The 23,323-nt window shown below is 45.6% G+C and overlaps 1 protein-coding gene across 1 annotated transcript in view; it reads right to left on the minus strand.

Annotated features, from left to right (window-relative positions):
- The window catches only part of LAMA1 (laminin subunit alpha 1), a 152,009-nt gene that overhangs the window by 72,861 nt on the left and 55,825 nt on the right, over window positions 1-23,323 (minus strand). Inside the window, exons 12-20 of the mRNA XM_032595339.1 lie at window positions 22,358-22,498; window positions 20,981-21,154; window positions 18,712-18,813; window positions 17,303-17,514; window positions 16,406-16,517; window positions 12,835-12,945; window positions 9,131-9,258; window positions 7,088-7,174; window positions 6,169-6,380 (exon numbers count right to left, since the gene is read on the minus strand). Of these exons, the coding sequence (XP_032451230.1) occupies window positions 6,169-6,380; window positions 7,088-7,174; window positions 9,131-9,258; window positions 12,835-12,945; window positions 16,406-16,517; window positions 17,303-17,514; window positions 18,712-18,813; window positions 20,981-21,154; window positions 22,358-22,498 (1,279 nt within the window). The remainder of the gene's footprint in view (window positions 1-6,168; window positions 6,381-7,087; window positions 7,175-9,130; window positions 9,259-12,834; window positions 12,946-16,405; window positions 16,518-17,302; window positions 17,515-18,711; window positions 18,814-20,980; window positions 21,155-22,357; window positions 22,499-23,323) is intronic.

Genomic DNA, 23,323 nt, shown 5'->3' on the forward strand with positions numbered 1-23,323 from the left:
TACTTAGCTTCAGGCCAAACACTTCAATTTTATCTATAGTTATAGCTATTGATGTTTTATCTACGGTTATAATATTGATGTTTCAAGCTACCAAGTCCCTCACCTTTTCGGAGTGATGCAATTTAATGGCTCCAAGAAATGTTTAATTGGTATTTATAAACTAGCCGTCAATATGCATGTCCTTGAAAATATTTAATATGTTCACTGACAAAATACCCCAGAAATGCACACGGCTTATGAACGCTTGCACTCAGGGAATGCGCACTGTCATATGGTGTAATGAGGTAAGAAGAGAAAAACTTCACAGGTTATCTCACTTGTGCCACTGCGTGTGGCACAGCAGTGGCAGACAACAGGACACTGCAAGGCTGAGGCTCAGAGGAAAGGCAGCGTAACTGACTGCGGCCAAGGCACTGAGGTGGTGTTCCCCAGCGGAAGTGGATCCATGATGCCCCCTGCAGGAGGCTGGGGAAGTGTTAGGGGCCCCACTCGCCGCTGCCCATTCCCTTGGCTCAGCTGTGAACACTCGACTCACTCTTTGTATTCCACGTGCCTTCTGGGGCCTTGGACTCTGGAGACACCGCCCTTCCCAGGGCTAGTCAATGTCCAGAAAGAATAAATAGCTTGCCAGCCAGAACGCCTTTCGCGTGCAAACGAACCAATCCGGAGCCCACACCCACAAAGGCCTTCTTATTGGGCCTTCCCTTCATTTGGGCTTCACCTCCACCGTCCCCAGGACCTTTCACCCCAGGGCCATGCCTCAGACAACTAGGGATGGCTCCCATGCCCCAGAGCCTGCTGAAATTGTTTAAAGTAGCCAATCCTAAACCCGTTTACTCTGCCTTGCCCTTTCCTTCCTGAGGAAACCACAACAAAGGCTCTAAAAACCACATTTCCCCTCCTGACCTACATGGGTGCTTCCTGAGTGCCCTCCCCACAATGCCTTGGTGTGTCCCCTCCTCCTGGCATCTGCTGGCCTTGCCATACCTAAATAACAAGACACCGTGTGTGCGTGTGTGTGTGTGTGTGTGTGTGTGCGCGTGTGTGTGTGTATATATATATACATATGTATGTACATATGTATATATATATACGTATTTATATATACAGCTTATTTATTTTGAAAGAGAGAGAGCACAAGTGGAGTAGGGGCAGAGAGAGAGAGGGAGAGAGAATTCCAAGTAGGCTCCACACCGTCACTGCAGAGCCCCACATAGGGCTCGAACTCACGAACTGTGGGATCATGACCTGAGTCAAGATCAAGAGTCAGATGCTTAACCAACTGAGCCACCCAGGCGCCCCATAAAACCTGTATTTTAAAACACTCCTCCGCATCTATTTTCAATTGTCGCCCATAGAAAACATCACACACCCATTTACTCACATGCACACACCCATGTGCGTGCGCACACACACCACACGCACGTAAGTCCATCTGAGGTTCCATCTCCTGATCCCACTAATTGTCCCCCGTCTCCCTCCAACTCAATTTTCGCCTGCCTCTTGCCTCCTGGCTGCTAAAACTGCTTCCTCCTAACATCTCCCAGGACCTCCCGGGGCAAATTCAACGAGCACACTATGGGTCTTCATCTGGCTGTATCTTCCCGTGACATAGACTCATCGCCCACTCCCGCTCACCAAGGTTAGGGACACCCTTCGGTTTCCTTCTCGTATCTTGTGTCTCTCCCTCTGGTGCCTGCCCCTCTGTGTCTCAGGGAAAGCCTCCCCTTCCTCTGGGGAAAGGTCAAAGTTCACCGTATGACCACCACCAAATATTGACGATAATAAATTGTATTTACTGTCCTGTCAGTTTGCACCCGTATCACATTACGGTAGCTCTCATTCGACCTGCGTAACAAACTGAGGAGAGACGCGTTATAATTGTCTCTGTTGTCCAGTGTGGAATCTGAAACTTAGAGACATTGTGTAAGTTGCCACAGGTCACACAGCTGTCAGTAGTTGTCCTGCTATGGTAACAATTCTAATAGGAATTATTACCAAAAAGTTTTTTTTACTGTAAATAATACTAATTTAAAATAGTTGCCATTAGGGGCGCCTGGGTGGCTCAGTTGGTTACGCTTCCGACTCTTGACTTCAGCTCAGGTCATGTTCTCACAGTTCGTGGGTTCGAGCCCCACATTGGGCTCTGTGCTGATGGTGCGGAGCCTGCTTGGGATTCTCTCTCTCTCCCTCTCCCTCTCCCCTCCCCTGCTCATGTGTGCACGCTCTCTCTCTCTCAAAATAAATACACTTTAAAGAAAATAAAATACAAAAAAATAAAATAAAATAGGTGCCAATAACCGACTGCTAGGTGCTTTACATATAATTCTCATAAGAAGCCCATGATATCAAAATTATACCCACCTAACATATTTCGTATAAGGTGCCTTGAACAGTAGAGCTTGGTGGGGTTCCAGTGCCCCCGGGCTGTCCTGCAAAACCATTCCAGAAGCACCAATTCTGCTACCACACCAAAGCTGATGCGTCTCTGAGCTCCATTTCCTCCCTGATTCCTGCACACCTGAGTATCCAAATGCCTTCCCAACAACTCCCTAGGAATTCCCATGTCAGTAATACTGAATACTGGGATTCTCATTGGGGTTAACTTAATAAAACAGTAGCATATTAGCAGGTGGGGCCTCTGGGAAGTCCATGAGAGGGATTCTATCATAGCCTGGAAAGATTTCTTTTTTATTATTATTCTTTTTTATTATTTTAGAGAGAGAGAGAGAGAGAGAGAGTGAATATGCAAGCAGGGGAGAGGGGTGGGGGAGGGAGAGACAGAGAGAGAGAGAGAGAAGCAGTTTCCATGCCCAGTGTGGAGCCCAGTGTGGGGCTTGACCTCACAACCCTGGGATCATGACCTGAGCCAAGATCAAGAGTCAGACGCTCAACCAACTGAGCCACCCAGGCACCCGTGGCCTGGACGGATTTCTAGTGAAATATCCAGAAATAGTAAGAATTCATCTCCTCAAAGCTGAGGAACAGGAAAGAGGAAATGAAGCAGGAATAAACCTTGCAAATGCTTGGAAACTAGAAAGAACTGGGACAGTGTCCCTCTATAACCAGTCCAGCCGCCTGGGCCACCATCCTGCCTGTCCTAACCCCTCCCTGCCTCCCAACCTCCAGCGGTCACGGAGCTTCTTCACTTTTACCCCATGACAAAATCTCTGCTGGAAACCCTCATTAATTCTGCCAGCAAGTTTCTTTTCTGGCCTTGTCTGTCTTCTTGTCAACTCCGTCCTCCACAGCGGTTCCAGAGTGACTGTTCAACACAGATCCATTCAGGTGAGCTGGAGTCCGGGGCAGATGGTGCTGTGCGGTCCACACTAGATGCAGTCTGCTTTCCGCCCGTAAGCCGAGGCTCCTGCCCTGGCCCAACCTGCCTTTCACTTTCTAGCACACTCTTTCCGGACTCTGCTCCTCCGGCCTGGACGACACTTTCCCACCACTTGCCAGCCCACCTGGTCACCTCCTACCCATCCTCCTAGACTCACATCAAGTGGCATTTCCTCCAGAGGCAGCCATGGATGGCCCTGGGCCCTTGCGGACCTTTGTGCGCACCCCAGGGATGGTCATTTATCACCCTAGAGACTTGTCTGTCATATCTGCCTGGCGCTACGTGCACGTGTCTCCTGAGCCCTGGGATGTGGCCGATGCAACTGACCAGCGAGATCTCACATTTCCCTTAAATTAAGACCTGGGCCAACACCTCGGACCCAGACCCAGATCCTATATGTTCTGACCCTCCTCCCCACTTTTGTTCATCACCAAGACATATTATCTATGCAAAATACTGAAGCAGTTTTGTCAATGCAGATGCAAATATAAAGGAAAATGATTCTTTCTTTTTGGTCACAATGAAAAACTTTGAAATATGTTTGAATAACTCGGGTATGTAAATTCCCTTTTGCAGCTATGAATTTTATGTTATCTAAATTACAGATCAAGTGTTTCTTAGGAAAAGTTAGCATCCTAATTGAAATAGGCTATAAAATATGCACTGAATTTTGAAGGCTCAGTCTTAAAAAGGAAAGAAAATATCTCATTAATACTTTAAAAAATTTGATTACATGACAAAGTGATACTACTTTTACATGTTGGGTAAAATAAGATGTATTATTAAAATACATTTCATCTGTTTATTTATGTGGTGACAAGAAAAGCACTTCTAAATGTTTATTTATTGGTTTTTGAGAGAGAGAGAGCACACACAAGTGGGGGAAGGGCAGAAACAGAGGTACAGAATGTGAAGCAGGCTCCAGGCTCTAAGCTGTCAGCGCAGAGCTTGACGCGGGGCTCGAACCCATGAACCATGATACCATGACCTGAGCTGAAGTCGGATGCTCAGCCAGCTCAACACTCAAGCCACCGAGGCACCCCGGTGACTAGAAACTTTAAAATTACTTGTGCGGTTTACATTTCTACTGGATGGCATTAATTATAGAAAAATAATAAAAAGTATCATTTTTATTATTAGCATTTATAACAGCTACCATTTATTCCATGTCCAGAACTTTGTTATCTCACTGACGTCTCACATATATGTGTATATACACATATATATGCCTATGTCTATTTTATGTGTAAGGAAATAGTGGTTCAGAGAGGTTAGTAAATTTGTCTATTGTCACCCAGCTGGTTGTGACCAACCCTGAGCTCTAACCCGCATCAGTCAGACTCCAAAGCCTGAGACCCACATCTGTGCTTCACCTCCACACCATTACATGTAGCTCCTTAATAGACCTGGGTCGGGGCGCCTGGGTGGCTCAGTTGGTTAAGCGTCCGACTTCGGCTCAGGTCATGATCTCATGGTTCGTGAGTTCCAGCCCCGCTTCGGGCTCTGTGCTGACCGCTCGGAGCCTGGAGCCTGTTTCAGATTCTGTGTCTCCCTCTCTCTCTCTGACCCTCCCCCGTTCATGCTCTGTCTCTCTCTGTCTCAAAAATAAATAAACGTTAAAAAAAAATAGACCTGGGTCATAATTTTTCCAACTTCTACGACAATACTTAGTGACTGCTTAATAAATGATGAATGAACAAACAATGAATCATCAAGGTTTGCAGTAAAGATGAAAAGAAATGGCATGAGTGGGGCGCCTGGGTGGCGCAGTCGGTTAAGCGTCCGACTTCAGCCAGGTCACGATCTCGCGGTCCGTGAGTTCGAGCCCCGCGTCGGGCTCTGGGCTGATGGCTCAGAGCCTGGAGCCTGTTTCTGATTCTGTGTCTCCCTCTCTCTCTGCCCCTCCCCCGTTCATGCTCTGTCTCTCTCTGTCCCAAAAATAAATAAACATTGAAAAAAAAAATTTTTAAAAAGAAATGGCATGAGTGTAGTGAAAACATTCTGTAAACTTTGAAGCTTTTCACAAATACCAGGTATCATAATTATCCTCCTATGATAACCAATCTAGGTGGCCTTGCTGATCAAGTCGACTGGCCCAAGGCTACAAAGCCTTACCTGCCTGGGAAAATATCTTTTCTGTATCGCTAGCACCCTCTTGTGTCCCCATGTTGTAATAGCATAGTAGGACTGGACATAGGAAATTATCAAAAAAATTTAAAATTGCCATTTTTTCTCTTTCACACCTTCAAGATCTGTGCCTAGAAATCTGAGGGCTGTATTACCAACTTGTATTACAAGTTGGTCATCTCAGGTATACGAAATTCTGCTTTCCTCAATGAATGATTCTAAGTGATCCGTAATGTCGGGAAGGAAGCACAGCCCTGCAGAGCAACGTGAGAGTCAGTAGTCCGGGCACAGACCTCTGAGACTCTAGGGTTGGAGTCTTCCCATTTCCCACCCGGTATCTGGAAATCCCGTCTGACTCAAGAGACCCCTGAGCCTGTCCTCACAAACACGGCAGGCTTTGACACCACTCTGCCTTCGCCACGGTCACTGGGAGCACTTGACCACTGTCAAGTCCCACTTTCTCCCCCAGTGGAAGGGCACTTATTTGCTAGACCATCTGACCTCGTTTATAGGAGCTGATCGAGCTAAGGCAGGGCAAGCAGGGAAGACATAAGTCTTGGGTCTACACTGGCATTAACACAAGCACCAGTTGAGATAAAGTTACCCCATAGGCTGAGCCCTTTGTGACACATGTAAGTAGATGGATGGAGACTTCACATGGCGATTAGTAACGGCTCTGACTTCGCAGCCCACACACTCACCGCGGCAATTTTTAGCAGTCACGGCATCCCCATAGAAGCCGTCCGCACACCTCTCACAGTGGGCACCAGCCGTGTTCCCAATGCATTTCAGGCACTCTCCGGTGACGGAGTCACAGTGACCGGCCTCTAAGGGATCCACATTGCCGCTGCAGTCGCAGGGAACACAGGATTCCCCGGGCACTGTTGGGTTTCCATAGTAACCGTCTGCGCATCTGCAAAAAGGTTGAAGGAGGGATCCAGCTGAATGCAAATACTCTAGACATGACCCCACCATCCAGGGATTCTCTGAATGGTTAATAAGTCAGACAGAACTCTTTTTACATAAGATTTATTGTGGAGTGCAACACTGAGTTCAGGCGTTCAGATCTCCTCAACTTGTTGTGAAGACAGAGAGTGCATCCAAAAATGAGCCATACATCCAAGTGGATGTGCACTCAGCCCTAGGCCAACTGTACCTGGATGCCACGGCCACGGGTATGGTGTGGCTCTCCTGGGGACTTTAGCCATAGCCGGGCGCTGATACTTACACGTGGGAAAAGACAGCGTTGGCTTTCAGGCGCCAGAGGATGGCTGTTAAACTACCCCTCACCTCTGAAACTATCCAGAGTAAAGGGAGATTTCAATGTGTGAACAGTAAACACTGGCTCCTCGCTGTGTCTATTGTCACTGACGAGAACCCATATTAGCTCAAGGAGGCCGAATGCCGTTCTTGAAAATTTCCCAGGGAGTTTTTCACACTAGTTTTTTAATCGGCATACTGGCTTTTCTCTATAATTATGTGAAATAATAATCACACCCCAAAGCTCTAAAATCATACTTAGCTACACATTTAAAAGTAAACACGTATAACTGATATTGAAGTAACAAAAAAAGTCTGATGCAACTTTTTCAAATCAATTGAGTGATGCAGACAGAGTACCTCTCGCACCAAGCTCCCGAGTATCCCGGTGCACACTGGTCACAGACCACTTCGTCCCCATCTTCTAGGTGGCAGGTGGGGCTGAAACTGTCAAAACACTACAGATTAACACAATTTTCCAATGGGTGGGGTAGAATTTCTAAACATTTAAAGTGTTCATCTTTTAGGGGTGCCTGGGTGGCTCAGACGGTTAAGCATCTGACTCTTGCTCTCGGGTCAGGTCATGATCTCATGGTTCATGAGTTCGAGCCCTTCATCGGGCTCTGTGTTGGCAGTGTGGAGCCCGCTTGGGATTCTCTCTCTCTCTCTCTCTCTCTCTCTCTGCGCCTCCTCTGCTTGCTCCCTCTCTCTCTCAAAATAAAATAAACATTAAAATTTTTTCAAAAATAAAAATAAAAATAAAATGCTCATCTTTTACCACTCCTTACAAACTTTCACTAGGTCTTTACTCCAGAACCCCGGTCCCCGACCACGCAGCCCATCTCACTGGGCAATGGCTGCTCACTGTTCCCTGTTCCTGCTTGTCCCTCAGCCCAGAGGGCACTTCTTCCCCTCTCTGGCTGGGTTCATCTTATCCCCCATCCCCAACTCAGCAGCCACCTCCTCCAGGACGCCTTCTCTGATGGCGTCTCCTCCTGGCCAAGCCAAGTTCCCCTCTCTGGGTTCCCTGTCACTGGTCTGCTTGCCTCGGAGCCCTCGCCACACTGGCCAAGAGCGAGCTCGAGCTTGTACATGACGGCCCATCAACATTCTCCAAAGGACCCCCACGGCTGACAAAGGTCCCTTCAACCTCTGTTCCTGGGTTTTGGGGGGACCTGCGAAGGGAGCCATGGGGGCAGCTGAGAGTCTCCGACGATTTCATCCGAGTAGCCCTGCCTGTATCTGTTTTGCACGGTGCAGTTTCAAATAAAAATCCCCATGGGGGAATTCCCTGGGTCATGAAGGAAGAAGGGTCCTAAAGGGAAAACCAGCAAGAGAGAAGCAGGTTTTCAAACCACTGGCCTGCGAATGAGGCCATGTGCACCACTGGCCCCTTCCACCTCCCCTCACGCTTTGTGCAGCAGAACCAACTGTGATTTCACAGATGAGATCCGCTCCTTTGTGCTACCACGCCTTGGCATACTCAGTTCCTCCTGCCCGGAAGGCCCTTCTCTGCGGCCTTCAAATTCCTTCTCATCCTCAAGCCTCAGATCAAAGGCTTTCTCTGAGTCATTCCTGGCAGATTCACACTCTCCGGACAGTGGACATACCTCCACCGAGTCATGACCACAGTGTGGGTTCCATGGGACCAGCAGCCGTGGATGAACACGTTGAACCAACCATGATGCTCAGTAGGCACTTGATAAATATCGGTTGAATCATTACGTGAGTTCAGCCCATTTTCAACGAGCCTCATATTTACCTATTTTGGTCATTATATCAAAAACTCCTTAAGGACAGGAACAAAGTTTTATTTATTTCTGTGTACCTTATATGTCCCAGACCACTGGTAGGTACATACCCTATACATTAAAAGAATTAACGAGCAACGTTAGACCCAGAGGAGCAAACCTGTGCATCTTTCCTTGCCATCACATAACTTTTCCTATTTAATTTAATGCACCAAACTTGTTCTTTTTTGTTTTTTGTTTTTTTTTTAAAGAGAATCCAGGGGCACCTGGGTGGCTCAGTTGGTTAAACGTCCAACTTCAGCTCAGGTCATGATCTCACAGTTCGTGAGTTCAAGCCCTGCGTCGGGCTCTGTGCTGACAGCTCAGAGCCTGGAGCCTGCTTCATATTCTGTGTCTCCCTCTCTCTCTGCCCCTCCTCACTCATGCTCTGTCTCTCGGTCTTAAAAATAAATAAAACATTAAAAAAAATAATAAAATAAAATAAAATAAAATAAAATAGAATCCATTCCTCCACCTTTAATCCTACTTAATTACCACTGGGTTATCACACTCTCGTCACACACAAAGTCTGGCTCTGAAGAAATCAACGCACATCTGAATAGACATTGTGGCCGCACCGGGTGGAGCCCACCAGTGGAGTTGCCGGGCTTACTTGTTGGAGGCTGTGGAGAGGGGGCAGGCACACTGCTGGCAGTCCCTAGGAGTCCCTCGGGAAGGCAGCCCGTAGAAGCCGGGTGCGCACTGCTCACAGTGGTCCCCGGTGGTGTTGTGCTTGCACGCCTAGAACACGTGGAATGAGGAGAAGACTCAGTTCAGGTCTCCTTAAAGGACTCTCTGATTCATCTACAAACAACTTGAAGTCAGAGTGGGAGGGGAAAAAAAACAAAAAAAAGATCAAATGCTCAAACAAGTCACCAAACCCTGTCATATGAGGAGGGGTTGCCTGTGTCCAGGTAAATGAACTAAAAAATGTAATTTGCGCAATCTGTATAAATGAGAAGATTTCACTTCAGCCCATGCTGGAGGAACTGCTACCAGACTTGCCCGCCTGTGGGAAAGAACTAGAAAACTGGAGCAAAACATATCGAACAACTTCTTTCAGACACTGGACCACAGAGGGGTGCGGAAATACCTGAGACAAGGGATGTGATGGGATGAACCCACGACCACATGTCTTTCTGCCCGGAGACACTTGCCAAGCTGGCAGGGAGTTGTGGGGGGCGGGGTGGGCAAGAAGGTGGTTTTGCTGAGTTGAGGAGACGGAGGTCAGAGTATGGGGAGGCTGGAACTGCAAGAATTTGGGCAGAGAACCAGAACTTCACAGAATAAGAGCTCCAGAAATCCCCACGGGAGACCCCTTCAAATAGCTACTGAATACTAAACTTCTTGTGTGTAGAGCGCGTTTCCATGAGGTCAGCTGAAAAATTCAGAACTCACACAGAGCCCCAGGGACACTAGAATTGTAACCGGCCAGTATGGAGAACCTTTGTCAAACACCCAGAGTGCCCAGCAGAGACCCCAGGAGAAAAACTCATTTGCAGAAGGGTTAAGCCTGCCCTAGAATAGAGGTTATTTTAGACCCACCCTAACAAAACTTAAAAAACAAACCTGGAGACAATCAAGCTGCCCTATGGTAATTTACTGCGTGCCAAAACAAACTCTGACATTCTTTAAAGGAAAGCGACAAAATCCAAAAACTTAACAATGCACAATGTTCATCATGCAATCAAAAACTACTGGGTAGGGGCGCCTGGTTGGCTCCGTCGGTTAAGCATCTGACTCTTGATTTCGGCTCAGCTCATGACCCCAGGGTTGTGTGTTCGAGCCCCGCCTCGGGCTCTGCACTGGGCGTCGAAGCTGCTTAGGATTCTCTATCTCCCTCTCTCTCCCTCTGCCCCCTTCCTCTGCTCGCTCTCTCTCTCTCTCTCTCTCTCTAAAAAAAAAAAAACCAAAAAACAAATAAACAAAAAAACCCTACTGGGTATGCTTCCACTAGTCAAATCTGGGAAAATTTGGAATCCATGAGTCCAGAGAGATAATCAGTAGGTAAATAAGTAAACATAAGAAAGGGGTGTGGGGTTCTTGCTTAGAGTGGAGGCTGTGTGCCAACCAGTAAGCATGGGGGGAGTGCTGGAGTTGGAGAGCTACCCTTTTGCAAACATCGTGGTGGTGGGGCCAGAATCATCAGCGACTGCTACATCTAAGAGGAAAATTTGATGATGATTATGTCCACTTGCAAAATAGGTATGATATGATTTTTTGTTCAAAGGGCCAGAATGGGGTTTTCTTTTTCTTTGGGAAAGCCATTATGTAGTTCTGCTAAAAAACCTACTAAGGGTCTGTTTTTTTCTTTTCATTTAAGATTCTTTTTTAATTTGAAAGAGAGAGAGAGTGTGTGAGCAGGGGAGAGGGGCAGAAGGGGGAGAGAGAGAGAGAGAGGGAGAGAGAGAGAGAGAGAGAGAGAAACTTAACAGGCTCCACGCTCAGTGCAGAGCCAGATGCAGGGCTCAACCCCACAACCTTGGGATCATGACCTGAGCCGAAATCAAGAGTTGGATGCTCAACCGACTGAGCCACCCGGGCACCACTACTGCCGGGCCCCAAGTATCTGTTTTAATGTGTCTCAGTCACCATCGCTTTAAGTGACCAGCCCCGTTGGAGGTATTTTGGAGGATGAGAATGTTCATCTCCTTGGGAAGGAAAAACATCTTCTCTTGATTGGAAAAGAAAAATAACTTCACAGTGGAAAAACCCGACTGTCACCACCTTATCGGGCTGTCCCAGGCTAACGTCCCCGGGAAGAAGACCAGACTGCATGCTCCTGACAGTGTGCACCGAGAGGGCATGTCACCTTCGCGTCTTCTTGCCTAAAATGCTTGACACTGGAAAGGAATGGGACACGAGTGGAAAACCTGACGAAATCGGAGTGAAGTCCGCAGCTCCGTGGATGGGATGCTGCCAGCGTGAATTTCTTAGTTTCAATCACTGGACTCTGGTTATGCAAGACCATCAGGGGATGATGTGTGAAGGTTGCACAGGGTCTCTCTACACTGGTTTTGTAAGCCTTTCTGTACATCTAACATGGTTTCCAAAACTTTTTCAATGATAAAAATCATTATCATTTATTATATTTAGAACTTGAAGGCCAGTGGCTACCAGCATCTTCGCTTTAACGGGGGTATATCTATTTTTATATTTTGTCAATATATATTAATAGAAGCCTGTACAAACACCCTTTCAGCTCGCCTGTACCTTAAGTCATCGGTGCCACAACCACGGTCTGCCGACCACCCCTCGCTATTGGCAGAGGCCCTTGGAAGGCTGGCCTCGAGAACGCACGTGGCAAGGCAGAGGCATTTAAAAAAAGCAGCGACCTCATCAAGCTCTGGGAAACGATCCTGAGGCACTGAGTGTGTGTGCAAATCATCATTTTGTGCATTTCCTACAGACACTTGCATTCCCAGAACAAAGAAAGGAACAAAGAACAAAATGAAAGCTTTACTTACAGAATCAAGAAAAACCAGGCTCTAGAGAGAATAAGCAATCCAGGGCATCTCCCTGGGTCTGATAATTAATTTTCCCTAGCCCTAGGACTCAATCAATCTCTTTTGGAAAGAGTATGAAGGTTTCCCTGCGGTGAATCAGACTCAGCTGATTAACATATGTGTTCACTCCATCTACGTGCAGTAAATCCATTAGAACTCAGGAGTATGGCCTGGCTTCCGGGCAAAAGAACCGAAAAGAATTTCTGATTGAAGTTAAAAAACAAGTCTTGCCCTGTATCTGCCCCAAAGTTCATTCTCAAGATTAACTGCATATTTGTCAAGCCATGTTTCAACTCATGTTGCATGAAAGAAGCACTTGTTTGAAGAGTTTATCCAAGCTAACAACTATGAAGCATTATATATTGTACAAATGAGTGTGATTATCAGAAGTTTTATTATCCCTTTTATGATATACTGTGTAATATGTTAAAAAATGCTAGCATTTTCATGTAAAACACCTGATCCTTTTAATTTAATTGGTGGATAATATTTTCTACCTGTATATAGCTTTATAATCTTACAAAGTAAGTTCGTTGTTCTAATAAAAAACCCGCAAAGAAATTATATATCCCTTTTCCGTTTTCACCAAAGTAACCTTTTTTTTTTTTATTTTTCAAAAAAGAGTGTGTGTGGCGGGGGGAAGCAGGAAACATTTTATGACATGAACTTAAGTCTGCAAATTTCCTTTGGAGTCTACAAGGGCAGGGATAATCTCCTGTGAAGGAAGCATTTTGTTCTAAACCACTTCTGCATAGCAGATGGCTTTGGGATGGGTGGGAGGGGGCACTCAAGGTTTTAGGAACAGACTCACAAAGCAAACGCCGTGGATATCGCATTCAGTTGCATGGCCATGGCATTCACAGGGTTGACAAATTCCTCCAAAGAGTATTCCATCCACACGATAATAGCCAGGGAGACAGGACTGCAAAAGAGGGGCGGGTAACACACACCGGTGAAGGCAACCTTGGACATTATCGAAATCAGCATCTTTTTTTATTATTATTTAAAAATTTTTTTAAGTTTATTTATTTATTGAGGGGGAGAGAGAGAGAGAGAAAGAGCGAGCATGAGTGGGGAAGCGGGAGAGAGAGAGGGAGACAGAGAATTCCAAGCAGGCTCCACACTGTCAGTGCAGAGCCCCACACAGGGCTTGGAATCAGGAAACCTCGAGGCTGTGACCTGAGCCAAAATCAAGAGCGGACGCTTAACCAACTGAGCCACCCAGGCGCCCCTCATCTTCTTTTCAATACGTTAGAAACATACACGGCTCCATTTTCTAGAAGTAGAGAAACTTCTCTTTTTCCCCTCAAACTTCTTTTTTTTTTTTTTAATTTTTTTTTAACGTTTATTTTATTTTTGGGACAGAGAGAGACAGAGCATGAATGGGGGAGGGGCAGAGAGAGAGGGAGACACAGAATCCGAAACAGGCTCCAGGCTCCGAGCCATCAGCCCAGAGCCCGACTCGGGGCTCGAGCTCACGGAGCATGAGATCGTGACCTGGCTGAAGTCGGACGCTTAACCGACTGCGCCACCCAGGCGCCCCTCCCCTCAAACTTCTTTATCGAGGCATCATCTACGTGCCATAAAATGCTCCCATTTTAAGGGCACGGTTCAATGAATTTTTTAGTAAACTTCCCAAAGTGTGCAACCGTCACCATAAATCTAGCTCCTTATTTATTTTTTGTTATTATTTATTTATTTTTAATTTTTAAATTTAAAAAAATGTATATATAATTTATTGTCAGGTTAGCCAACATACAGTGTGCAAGTGTGCTCTTGGTTTTGGGGGTAGATTCCCGTGATTCATCACTTACATACGACACCCAGTGCTCATCCAAACAAGTGCCCTCCTCAACGCCCACCACCCACTAACCCCTTATTTCTTTTTAAAGGTAGAAGCACGCACACCCAAACCTGGTGGCTATACAATGGGTCCGCATGTACTTCAGCGGTATCCCACTGCAATATTATTAGAAATCATGTGGGGCGCCTGGGTGGCTCAGTCAGTTGAGAGTCCGACTTCGGCTCAGGTCATGATCTCACAGTCCGTGAGTTTGAGCCCCGCGTCAGGCTCTGTGCTGACCGCTCAGAGCCTGGAGCCTGTTTCCGATTCTGTGTCTCCCTCTCTCTCTGACCCTCCCCCGTTCATGCTCTGTCTCTCTCTGTCTCAAAAATAAATAAACGTTAAAAAAATTTTAAAAAAAAGAAAAGAAAAAAAAAAAGAAATCATGTAACACTCAGCCACTTAACCAGTGTTTCGATCAAGAGGGCATTTTCCTCTCAACTTGATTTTATTTCCTTCTGCTTATAACTCACTAAATATTACCATCAAAGTCTTCAAGCGTAGGTCGGTGTCAAACCGCATCAGTTTAATGGAGCAAGCACGACAGGTGTGCTTTCTGAAGTATCCAGGGCCATCCCCTGCCTGTGAGGAACTGGGGACCGCCCCGGACACAGTCACCCATGTCATAATTCTCATGATGACCCTGAGAAATATTCTGTTGGATAGACATGAAATCTGGAACACAGAACAGTTAGGCACCAGGCCCACTGTGCCAGTGGAGCGAGTAAAGTCGCCACCCAGACCCGTGGCCACAGGGCTGCCCGGGGCCACACCAGACACAAAACATGTTCAGAATGCAGACTGGGGAGTGATGACTTTGGAGGCCGGCATACTCCCGTGGGGCCACGGATGAGGGATGTGGATTTCGTTTTTATTTGTTGTAAAAAGTATTAAAACTGCATTTTCATTATATAAATAATATATACATGCATTCATTCACACTGACCTTGTGAATGTCCTCTAATACCTCCATGCAGCCATACTCCCCTCAAGGGCAATGGGCTAGTCTACAGGTGGGCACCGACTGGGGTGGGGGTCTGTGTGGTCCCTACAGTGCTATCAAGAATTCCATTCCTGGGGCGCCTGGGTGGCGTCTGACTCTTGATCTCAGCTCAGGTCCTGATCTCAAGGTTCGTGAGTTTGAGCCGCACCTTGGGCTCTGTGCGGATGGTGCAGAGCCTGCTTGGGATTTTGTCTCTCCTTCTCTCTGCCCCACCCCAGCTCGTGCTCTCTCTCTCTCTCAAAATAAATAAATAAACTTAAAAAAAAAAAAAAAGAATTGCATTCCCCACCAATAGCTGCCCGATTCCTTACGTCAGCTTTTGATTAAAGAATTCGTTCTTTTGTCTGACAAAAACACTGAAACATTTGTGTTAAGCTTCGTGCACTTGCTTGAGCCATCATCGTAGGCACATCAGTACTTTTCTCTCCAAACCCAGTGGACTTTTGAGTTCTGCAGCAGCAACTGCTCACTGCTGCCCCCTCTTGGTCTAGCTGGGACAGGCTTTTACTTGATCTGCCCGCTTTCCTATTTCCACATCCCACACTCTATAAGGTAGCCTTAAGGTCATTTACCCGTTAAATATTAACTACACAGGCATTAGGACCTACAGACATTTCCTTGGCCTAAGAATAAATGTTTCATATCTAAAAAAAAAAAAAGTTCATTGGATCAAAAAAGAAACAACTCTGCAAAAAATTTAAAATAGCAATAGAAATATTTAATTAAATATTTACATCATGAAGCATGGGCCAGCTTTCTTAACTGCAATGTTTATAATTGATAAACATCCATAAAAATGAATCATAAATACAGTGTTCTCACTTTGTAAAAATGATTGCCAGACAATCACAGCCAATGACAAATGTTCATAATTATAGTCAGTCTTGAACACGGGAGAGGCGGGACCGTGGGGTGGTTAACAGCACAGATGAACTTGAAACCTGATGTGACTACTTCCTAGCTCTTTCCTACAGAAAGAGGTTAGGATAGTGCCAAATACACAGAAAGTTATCAATACTTATGTACAAATCATTTCAAAATATATTTCAAAGGAAAAATTTTTAACCAACAGATTACTTTTAGTGATGATTCAAGTGCATTTTCTCACCCTTCATTGTGGGATGGAGCTCACCTAAGTTAACATAGCTGGGGGCCATAAAAAAGTCTCAAAACGGGCCTGGCTTGTCCAGTGCTTTCTGGATTGCATGCCGATGAGCAAACATTCAGATACAATCAAGTTCAGTCCTCCTTAGAAATGCAAAATATGGCATGCAGTTTTCCAGATGACTAAGGCAAGAGGGTAGACTTAATTCGGAGCATTTCCAGGTGCTCCAGAACCCCCCTCTGCAGGCGGCACCAGATTTCTTTAAACATTGTGTTTGCTAATATTCCTATAGCCTCTAAAAGTCTGAGCCAAACATGGGGTTTCTAAAGTTAAAAACCAAGTGTGGGCCACTGTATTACCTTCAGGGTGCTTTCTTCCCCTTAGGAAAGAACAAAAGGGAGGGGTCAGGAAGGGAATAAGAGAAGCCTTACCTCACAGGAGATCCCTGCATAGCCTTGGGGACATTCGCAGTGCTCCACCTCTGTGGCCAGTGCCAGGTCTATAACGTTAGGGCTGGCTGTGTCCAAAGAGACAGAATCCAACCTACCGATAGATAGGAGTCATCACGTGACTTAGATACCCACCTGCAAATGACATCTAACACCTTGAGGAAGGTGGATTCTTAAAAAAGGCCTGTTCAAGCAAAACGGCGAAGTGACTTTTGTAAGTAAAGATTTTCACACCAATATGATTTCTGCAAGCCATCAGTATTCGCTGGAAAGCCTTTGCAACATTTAGTGGAAAGACATGTGATTGCCCAGACAGCTGTGGGAAGGATCTGATGCTGTCCAGTCTGAGCTGAAGTGCTTCAGAAAAACGAATCTATTCAATAATTCTATCTTGAATACAGAGATTGTCCTTAAATGTATAATTCCGTGTTTGCTTTAGCTGTAGCCAATGTTTATACTTAGCCTGGCATTGCCAGAAATTGCCCTTCTAGAAGCAATAAAAAGACTAAGGATGGGAACATTAGCTTAAATAGACAGTAAAATCTAAGACCATTAACATCGGGAGGGTGAAAACTAGATAGATGCAAGATGGTCCAGCCAATTGTTAACTTGTCAGCAAGTTCTCAGAAAAACACCCTAAATGTTTCTGATCCTGACGTCAAGACTATCTCCTTACTGAGACACACATTTGTCATGGACAACTATTCTTACATCTTCCATAAAATTATAGTACTAAAAATATTTTTACAACAGCTGGTTCCATTAGGTGTGCCCTTAAAATAATCAAGTAAAATATATTATGCTTAAAATGCATAATAACAGATAAACACAAGATTAAAATACCTTCACCAAAACCCTTCCCTCTCTTTCAATACCCACCTGTAAAGAGCCATTTTTGCAGAATTATAGTTGGCTCTGATCAGGAGATGTGTCACATTGGCAAGGACAGTCATCAGTTGGTCACGATCTATCTCCTTTTTGTTATTAAAATCTCGGAAGTTCTCTGGCACAAGTCTGACCACATTTAAATACTCTTCATAGGGCTGTAATGACAGGCCCTCGGCCTGGGTGCTTAAAGTGAGTCCATTTCCCTAACATTCAAAACAAGAGGAAATATATTTGTAATTCAACTTCACAGCCAAAAAGTAAAAGCAAATTTGTATTCAGCAACATGGCTTTTCATTTGTGCTTAGGTTCTGAGGGTAAACATGTAATTGTGTCTATAGCTCTTGGTCCAGAACAATCAGAGGAAAGGTGTTTCAATGTAGCACCCTCAGAGGGAATCAGATTGTAAATCTAAAGACGGGGTCCTTCCCTGGGATCTCAGAAAAGAAATGGCATATATTCACCCACAATTTTCCTCAAAGCAATCAATCTGACACACCTAATCTTTTTTTTGAAACTTTTAAAAAATGTTTTCATTTATATTTGAGAGAGAGAGAGAGAGAGAGAGACAGTGTGTGAGTGGGGGAGGGGCAGAGAGAGATGGAGTCAGAATCCGAAGCTGCCTCCAGACTCTGAGCTGTCAGAACAGAGCCCAACGCGGGGCTCGAACCCACGAGCTGTGAGATCATGACCTGAGCTGACGCTGAACGCTCAACTGACTGAGCCCAGGCGCCCCATGACACCCATAATCTTTAACTGAAGAGCAAAAGTAGAAAAAGTATGTAAAAATACCTCTAGCTTTCATAAATTGCCATTCACAAAAATGCTTTATGTCACACGGTTCCCACACCGAGCAGGCTGGACAGGGAGATTTTAGTCATTAAAGGTGCAGACTAGAATCTGAAGTGGGTTTCTTACCTTTGGGAAAACTACCGGGGAGGCTGAGCTGGGCCTTTTGGTGACGGGGGAGGAGAAGAGTGAGGGGACAGGATTAGGGACAGAGGCTGAGAACAAAAATGGCACCGCATCTCCTGTCCCCACACTGCCAGGTGCTGTCACCGAACCATTCATATGGGGGCCAACGTGGCAGGAGGAGACGGAGTCAAATGGCTGACAAGGCAGTTCCAACATCAAGACAAACACCTGTCTCCCTTTTAAATGTGAAAAGATGTGTCAGCTTCCAGGATCCAGGGAAGAGCCACGCGTGCTCCCCTGAGGCAGTTCCGGAAATGGACCGGGAAACACTCAGTCTGGTCGGTTTCCAGATGAGGCAAAGCACTGCTGAATGGCCACCCGGCCAAGCGCTCCTTGCTACTAGAGGTTCCCTTAGCTACTCGGAGTCACAAAACTGTCACCCAACTAAGCCCTTGAGCTCCACAGCAAAGCAGCGTGAGAGCACCTACCTTGATGATGACATCGGTGTGCGACATGAGGTCGCCATCCACTGTCTCCACTGGAATATCATAGGACACTGTGTACTTCAGGAATCCACCGAAAGCAGTCAGCTGAAACACGTAAGCGAGCGTGAACACCAAGGGCAAATCATCACAGCCCCTCAGCAAGAGAAAGCGGTGGCTAGGATCCATCGGGAAACAACCAGGCGACAAGGTGTCCAAGTGGCCACAGTATGTAAGGAGGTTCACATTAAGCCAGTGAAAAGAAAGCATATTACAAGAATATTTTGATTGATATTACCATAAGGCAGGACATGATTTTTTTAATGTTTATTTTTGAGAGAGAGAGAGAGAGAAAGAGGAGGGAGGGACAGAGAGAGAGGGAGACAGAGGATCTGAAGCTCAACAGCAAAGAGCCTGATGCGGGGCTCGAACTCACGAACCACAAGACCATGACCTGAGCTGTCAGATGCAGAACTGACTGAGCCACCTAGGCGTCTCGATGCAGGATATAATTTAAGTGGACAGAAGAAAGATGTACTCCTTCTTAGAGACCCTAAGATTAAATAGCATAAATAAACTCCTGTGAATCACACAATAGACATGTATTTCACTTAAATCCTCTAGGATTTAGGAGTTAAATCCATGACAATAACCCCAACATTCTGATCTCACTGCCTGATTGTAGGAGAACAATAAGGAACCTGTCTCATCTGCCAGAAGAAAGACAAAAGCTTTATCTTCCTGGTCATAGCCTCTAATGTAAAGTGGAGATTTTCTTTGCGACAGGTATGTTACAACAATATCATGTTCAGAATCTAGTCTTTGCACCACAGAATCGGAGAGGCGATCTTAGCAGAAACAAAGAAATCACTGACTATTGGTAATAAGATCACATAAACAGAGTACATCTTCTAGGATTATAATTTGATGGGAAAAAGGAAATCATTTTCAAAATAAGCACCACTTAAACCTAAATCTAAGTAAAACAAAATCTAAAATTAAAATATAACCAACAAATGAAACAGAAGCTTACCAAGCTAAAAAACCTACACTACGATGAAACATACCATTACTTTATTTTTTTATTTAAATAAGAAAAATTTTTTTTTTTTTTAATTTTTTTTTTTTCAACGTTTATTTATTTTTGGGACAGAGAGAGACAGAGCATGAACGGGGGAGGGGCAGAGAGAGAGGGAGACACAGAATCGGAAACAGGCTCCAGGCTCCGAGCCATCAGCCCAGAGCCTGACGCGGGGCTCGAACTCACGGACCGCGAGATCGTGACCTGGCTGAAGTCGGACGCTTAACCGACTGCGCCACCCAGGCGCCCCAAGAAAAATTTTTTTAATGTTTATTTATTTTTGAGAGACAGAGACGTGGCACAAGTGGGGGAGGGGCAACGAGAGAGGGAGACCCAGAATCCAAAGCAGGCTCCAGGCTCTGAGCTGTCAGCACAGAGCCCGACGCGGGGCTCGAACTCACGAACTGTGAGATCATGACCTGAGCTGAAGTCGGCCGCTCAGCCGACTGAGCCACCCAGGCGCCCCAACATACCATTACTTTAAAACAAACTGAACGCATGGCAAAGGTGAACACGGAGCTCGTGTTACTGAGATGGAGTCCACTGAGTATATTCCCAGGTCATCCGAATCTGGGGAGAAGGCTTTATTGGTGAGGAGGAAGAGGACAACAGCCTTGAGGGCAGACTTAAGTCACAGCAACCAAATTTCTGCCTCACGGAACCACCATTTTGCATTTTCTTCAAATGGAAAGTACTCTATCTGTCGCTGACTGTGGATGTTAGGCGAGAGACAGTCTGTCCTGACGCTGAAACCAGCAGTGCCCCAGCCTCACAGCGCAGCCCTCCCTGCCTGAGTACCTCCTAAGTGCCAGGCTCACTACCGTGCCATGGGGCCAAGGTATGTACAGGGCTAACCAGACAAAGCAGGAATGTGACCGACATTTCACACAGGCCCACGTGATCCAGGAACCCAGAGCAAAGTAGAAAGTCTGTCAGGGGAGGAGGGGACCAGGCTTCTTACAACAGACTGCTTATGACCGATATGGCCGAGTAAAAAGTCCGTCTTTTAATGATGTAATAAAGTCAAGTAAGGATAAGCAAGACCATGTGGGTCAGGCAAGTGTAAGCAAATGCTGTATAATTTTCTGTCAAACCCTCAAGTGACCATAAGACGACTTAAAGTGCCAAGTTATGTTCTTTCTTAACGTGCCTTGAGATCTTTGTCCAAGCTGTTACTTCCGATGATGGCCCTACCTTATTTCCGAGGTAGGCCTCCGGTGCCGACCAGTAATACTTGGAAGTCAGCCTCTGCGTGGCCACCGTGTTGTTGATGCTAATCTGATGACGCCCACCTAGTGCGTCTTGCTGAGATGGGATCTTGCTCGGACTGATCAGGTCGGTGACAAGCCACCCAGACATGTCTTTCACCTTAAAAAAAGATTCAGAATTTAGGAATACAAAATAGAAGTCATCTTAGGTTTCACCCAGAAATCCTCACGGTGAAGAAACAGATCCAGAAAGCTTAGCTAGGGACAGAGCTAACACACTGTGGCCACAGAACCACACGACCCATGACCCTTCTACCTGTCAAAGGGCCGAGAAGACCTGAGAACGAGTCAAACACTCCTCAAATCCAGATCAATTACAGCCAGGTAGGTGAGCAAAACTGTCAAGGCCACGGATATATATCTTAGATTAAAAAAAAAATGGCAAAGACCTTAGTAAATGCATTGAACAAAATGTCTTTTGCTAACTCTGATTTCTTCATCATTGCTTCCTGTTTTTTACCAACAAGCTGAAAAGTATATCAGTATAACCTCCAGATCCTATCCTCCCAATTTGTCACCTACAAAGAGAGGACAAGCCATCGCACCAGCATGGTGGCCACAGGGATTCACCTTCATTCTCAGGTACTGACTGAGATTCCCACTCCCTCCCCTATGTGGTTCCCACTCCTCCTAACCTGCCAGTGATGGAGGGAGGGGAAAGGGAGGTCAAGGAGAGTCAGGGACTAGCAACCCCCAACCCCTCCCTGAATACCAGTCTCCCGAGATGGGCCATGGGGAGGCAAGGTGGTTCCCATGGATGAGCCCTATGCCCTACAGTCCTCCCTAACCCCCAGCCATCACACTGTCCTCCCAAGGCACCACATGGCATCCCCCTAAGACTTCCTACTCCCAGAACAACTGAGGTTACCTTTCCTCATAATCCCTATGTCACTCACTGTTGTTCCTACCCTCACCAGGTTCTCTGAACTAGAAAATTCTGCATGACCCCTTGTCCTGATGTGCTTCCTGGCCCGAGACCAGTGTGGAGCAGATGCGGTGAGATCTGACCCCACAACCTGATACATTTCCCCACAGGAGAAATTTAAACGTGATACATTCTACGATACCATAATATCCTATTGTTTGGATAGGGAAATGTATGTAGGAACAAACACATGACCAGGAAAGAAACTTTTGTGACACTTTAGTAGTAAGCTGCCTCTGATCTATGCCAATGTCATTCCAAACTGCCGAGAGGGGTATTACAGGGAAAGACAGCCTCCATGCTTTAGAACACAGCTCCCAGACAGCTCATTTGAGACGGCTCGCTTCTTAAATCCTGGCTCCGGGAAGGTACCCGCACCTGACTGATGGACCAAGAAAGGCTGTCGCAGACATCAGAAACGCCAAAGCAGAAGCACTCCGAGCAGCCCTCAGGGTTTCTCTCCTTCAAGTTATAGAATCCTGGCTTGCAGAGGTCACAATTTTCCCCTTCAACATTTTCCTGCACGTTAGAGAAAAGATTAGCTTTGAAACCAATGTGTTCTAGGTAGACGGAATTAAGTGACATTAACATGACATTAACAAGAAAGGCATTTGGTGATCCAGAGAAACAGGTAAATAAATAGATGCTCAAAGTAAATGTAAAGCCTCATGACGTCATTAATTCCAGGACACATATTTTGAAATAATCACCATTTAATTTTGTAGTCAAGAATGAGGGTCAGGATCTCAGAGCTTGGTCATTATTTTGAAATGGCTTTTTTCGTATTGTTTTGTTTTAAATCTCCCATTTTTGCTAGTCTTTAAAGAATCTTAAAATCTGAAGAGTGCTATATAATTGTCTTATTGATAAATGCTCAAGACTATTTTCAGTCCCTTATAACATGTGCCTAAGACTCTGATTACATAGGAAGAAGCACATAAGATACAATGGGAAGTCCTACAATTATGGTTATCATGAGGAAATGGATATTAATATCAGATAGCAAAAAAGCTCTACCACCCTGGTAAATTAATGTGTTTTTATCACTGTCTAATTCCTTTTTTTTTAACTTTTTTTTTTAACATTTATTCATTTTTGAGAGACAGAGACAGAGTATGAGTGGAAGAGGGGCAGAGAGAGGGAGACACAGAATCTGAAGCAGGCTCTAGGCTCCGAGCTGTCAGCACACAGCCCAATGTGGGGCTTGAACTCATGAACCGTGAGATCATGACCTGAACTGAAGTCAAACACTTAACTGACCGAGCCACCCAGGAACCCCTCCAATCCCTTTTTTTAAAGTTTATTTATTTATTCTGAGAGACAGAGACAGAGAAAGAGTGAAAG

The sequence above is a fragment of the Lynx canadensis genome, chromosome D3 (assembly GCF_007474595.2).
Source record: "Lynx canadensis isolate LIC74 chromosome D3, mLynCan4.pri.v2, whole genome shotgun sequence".
NCBI classification, from domain to species: domain Eukaryota; kingdom Metazoa; phylum Chordata; class Mammalia; order Carnivora; family Felidae; genus Lynx; species Lynx canadensis.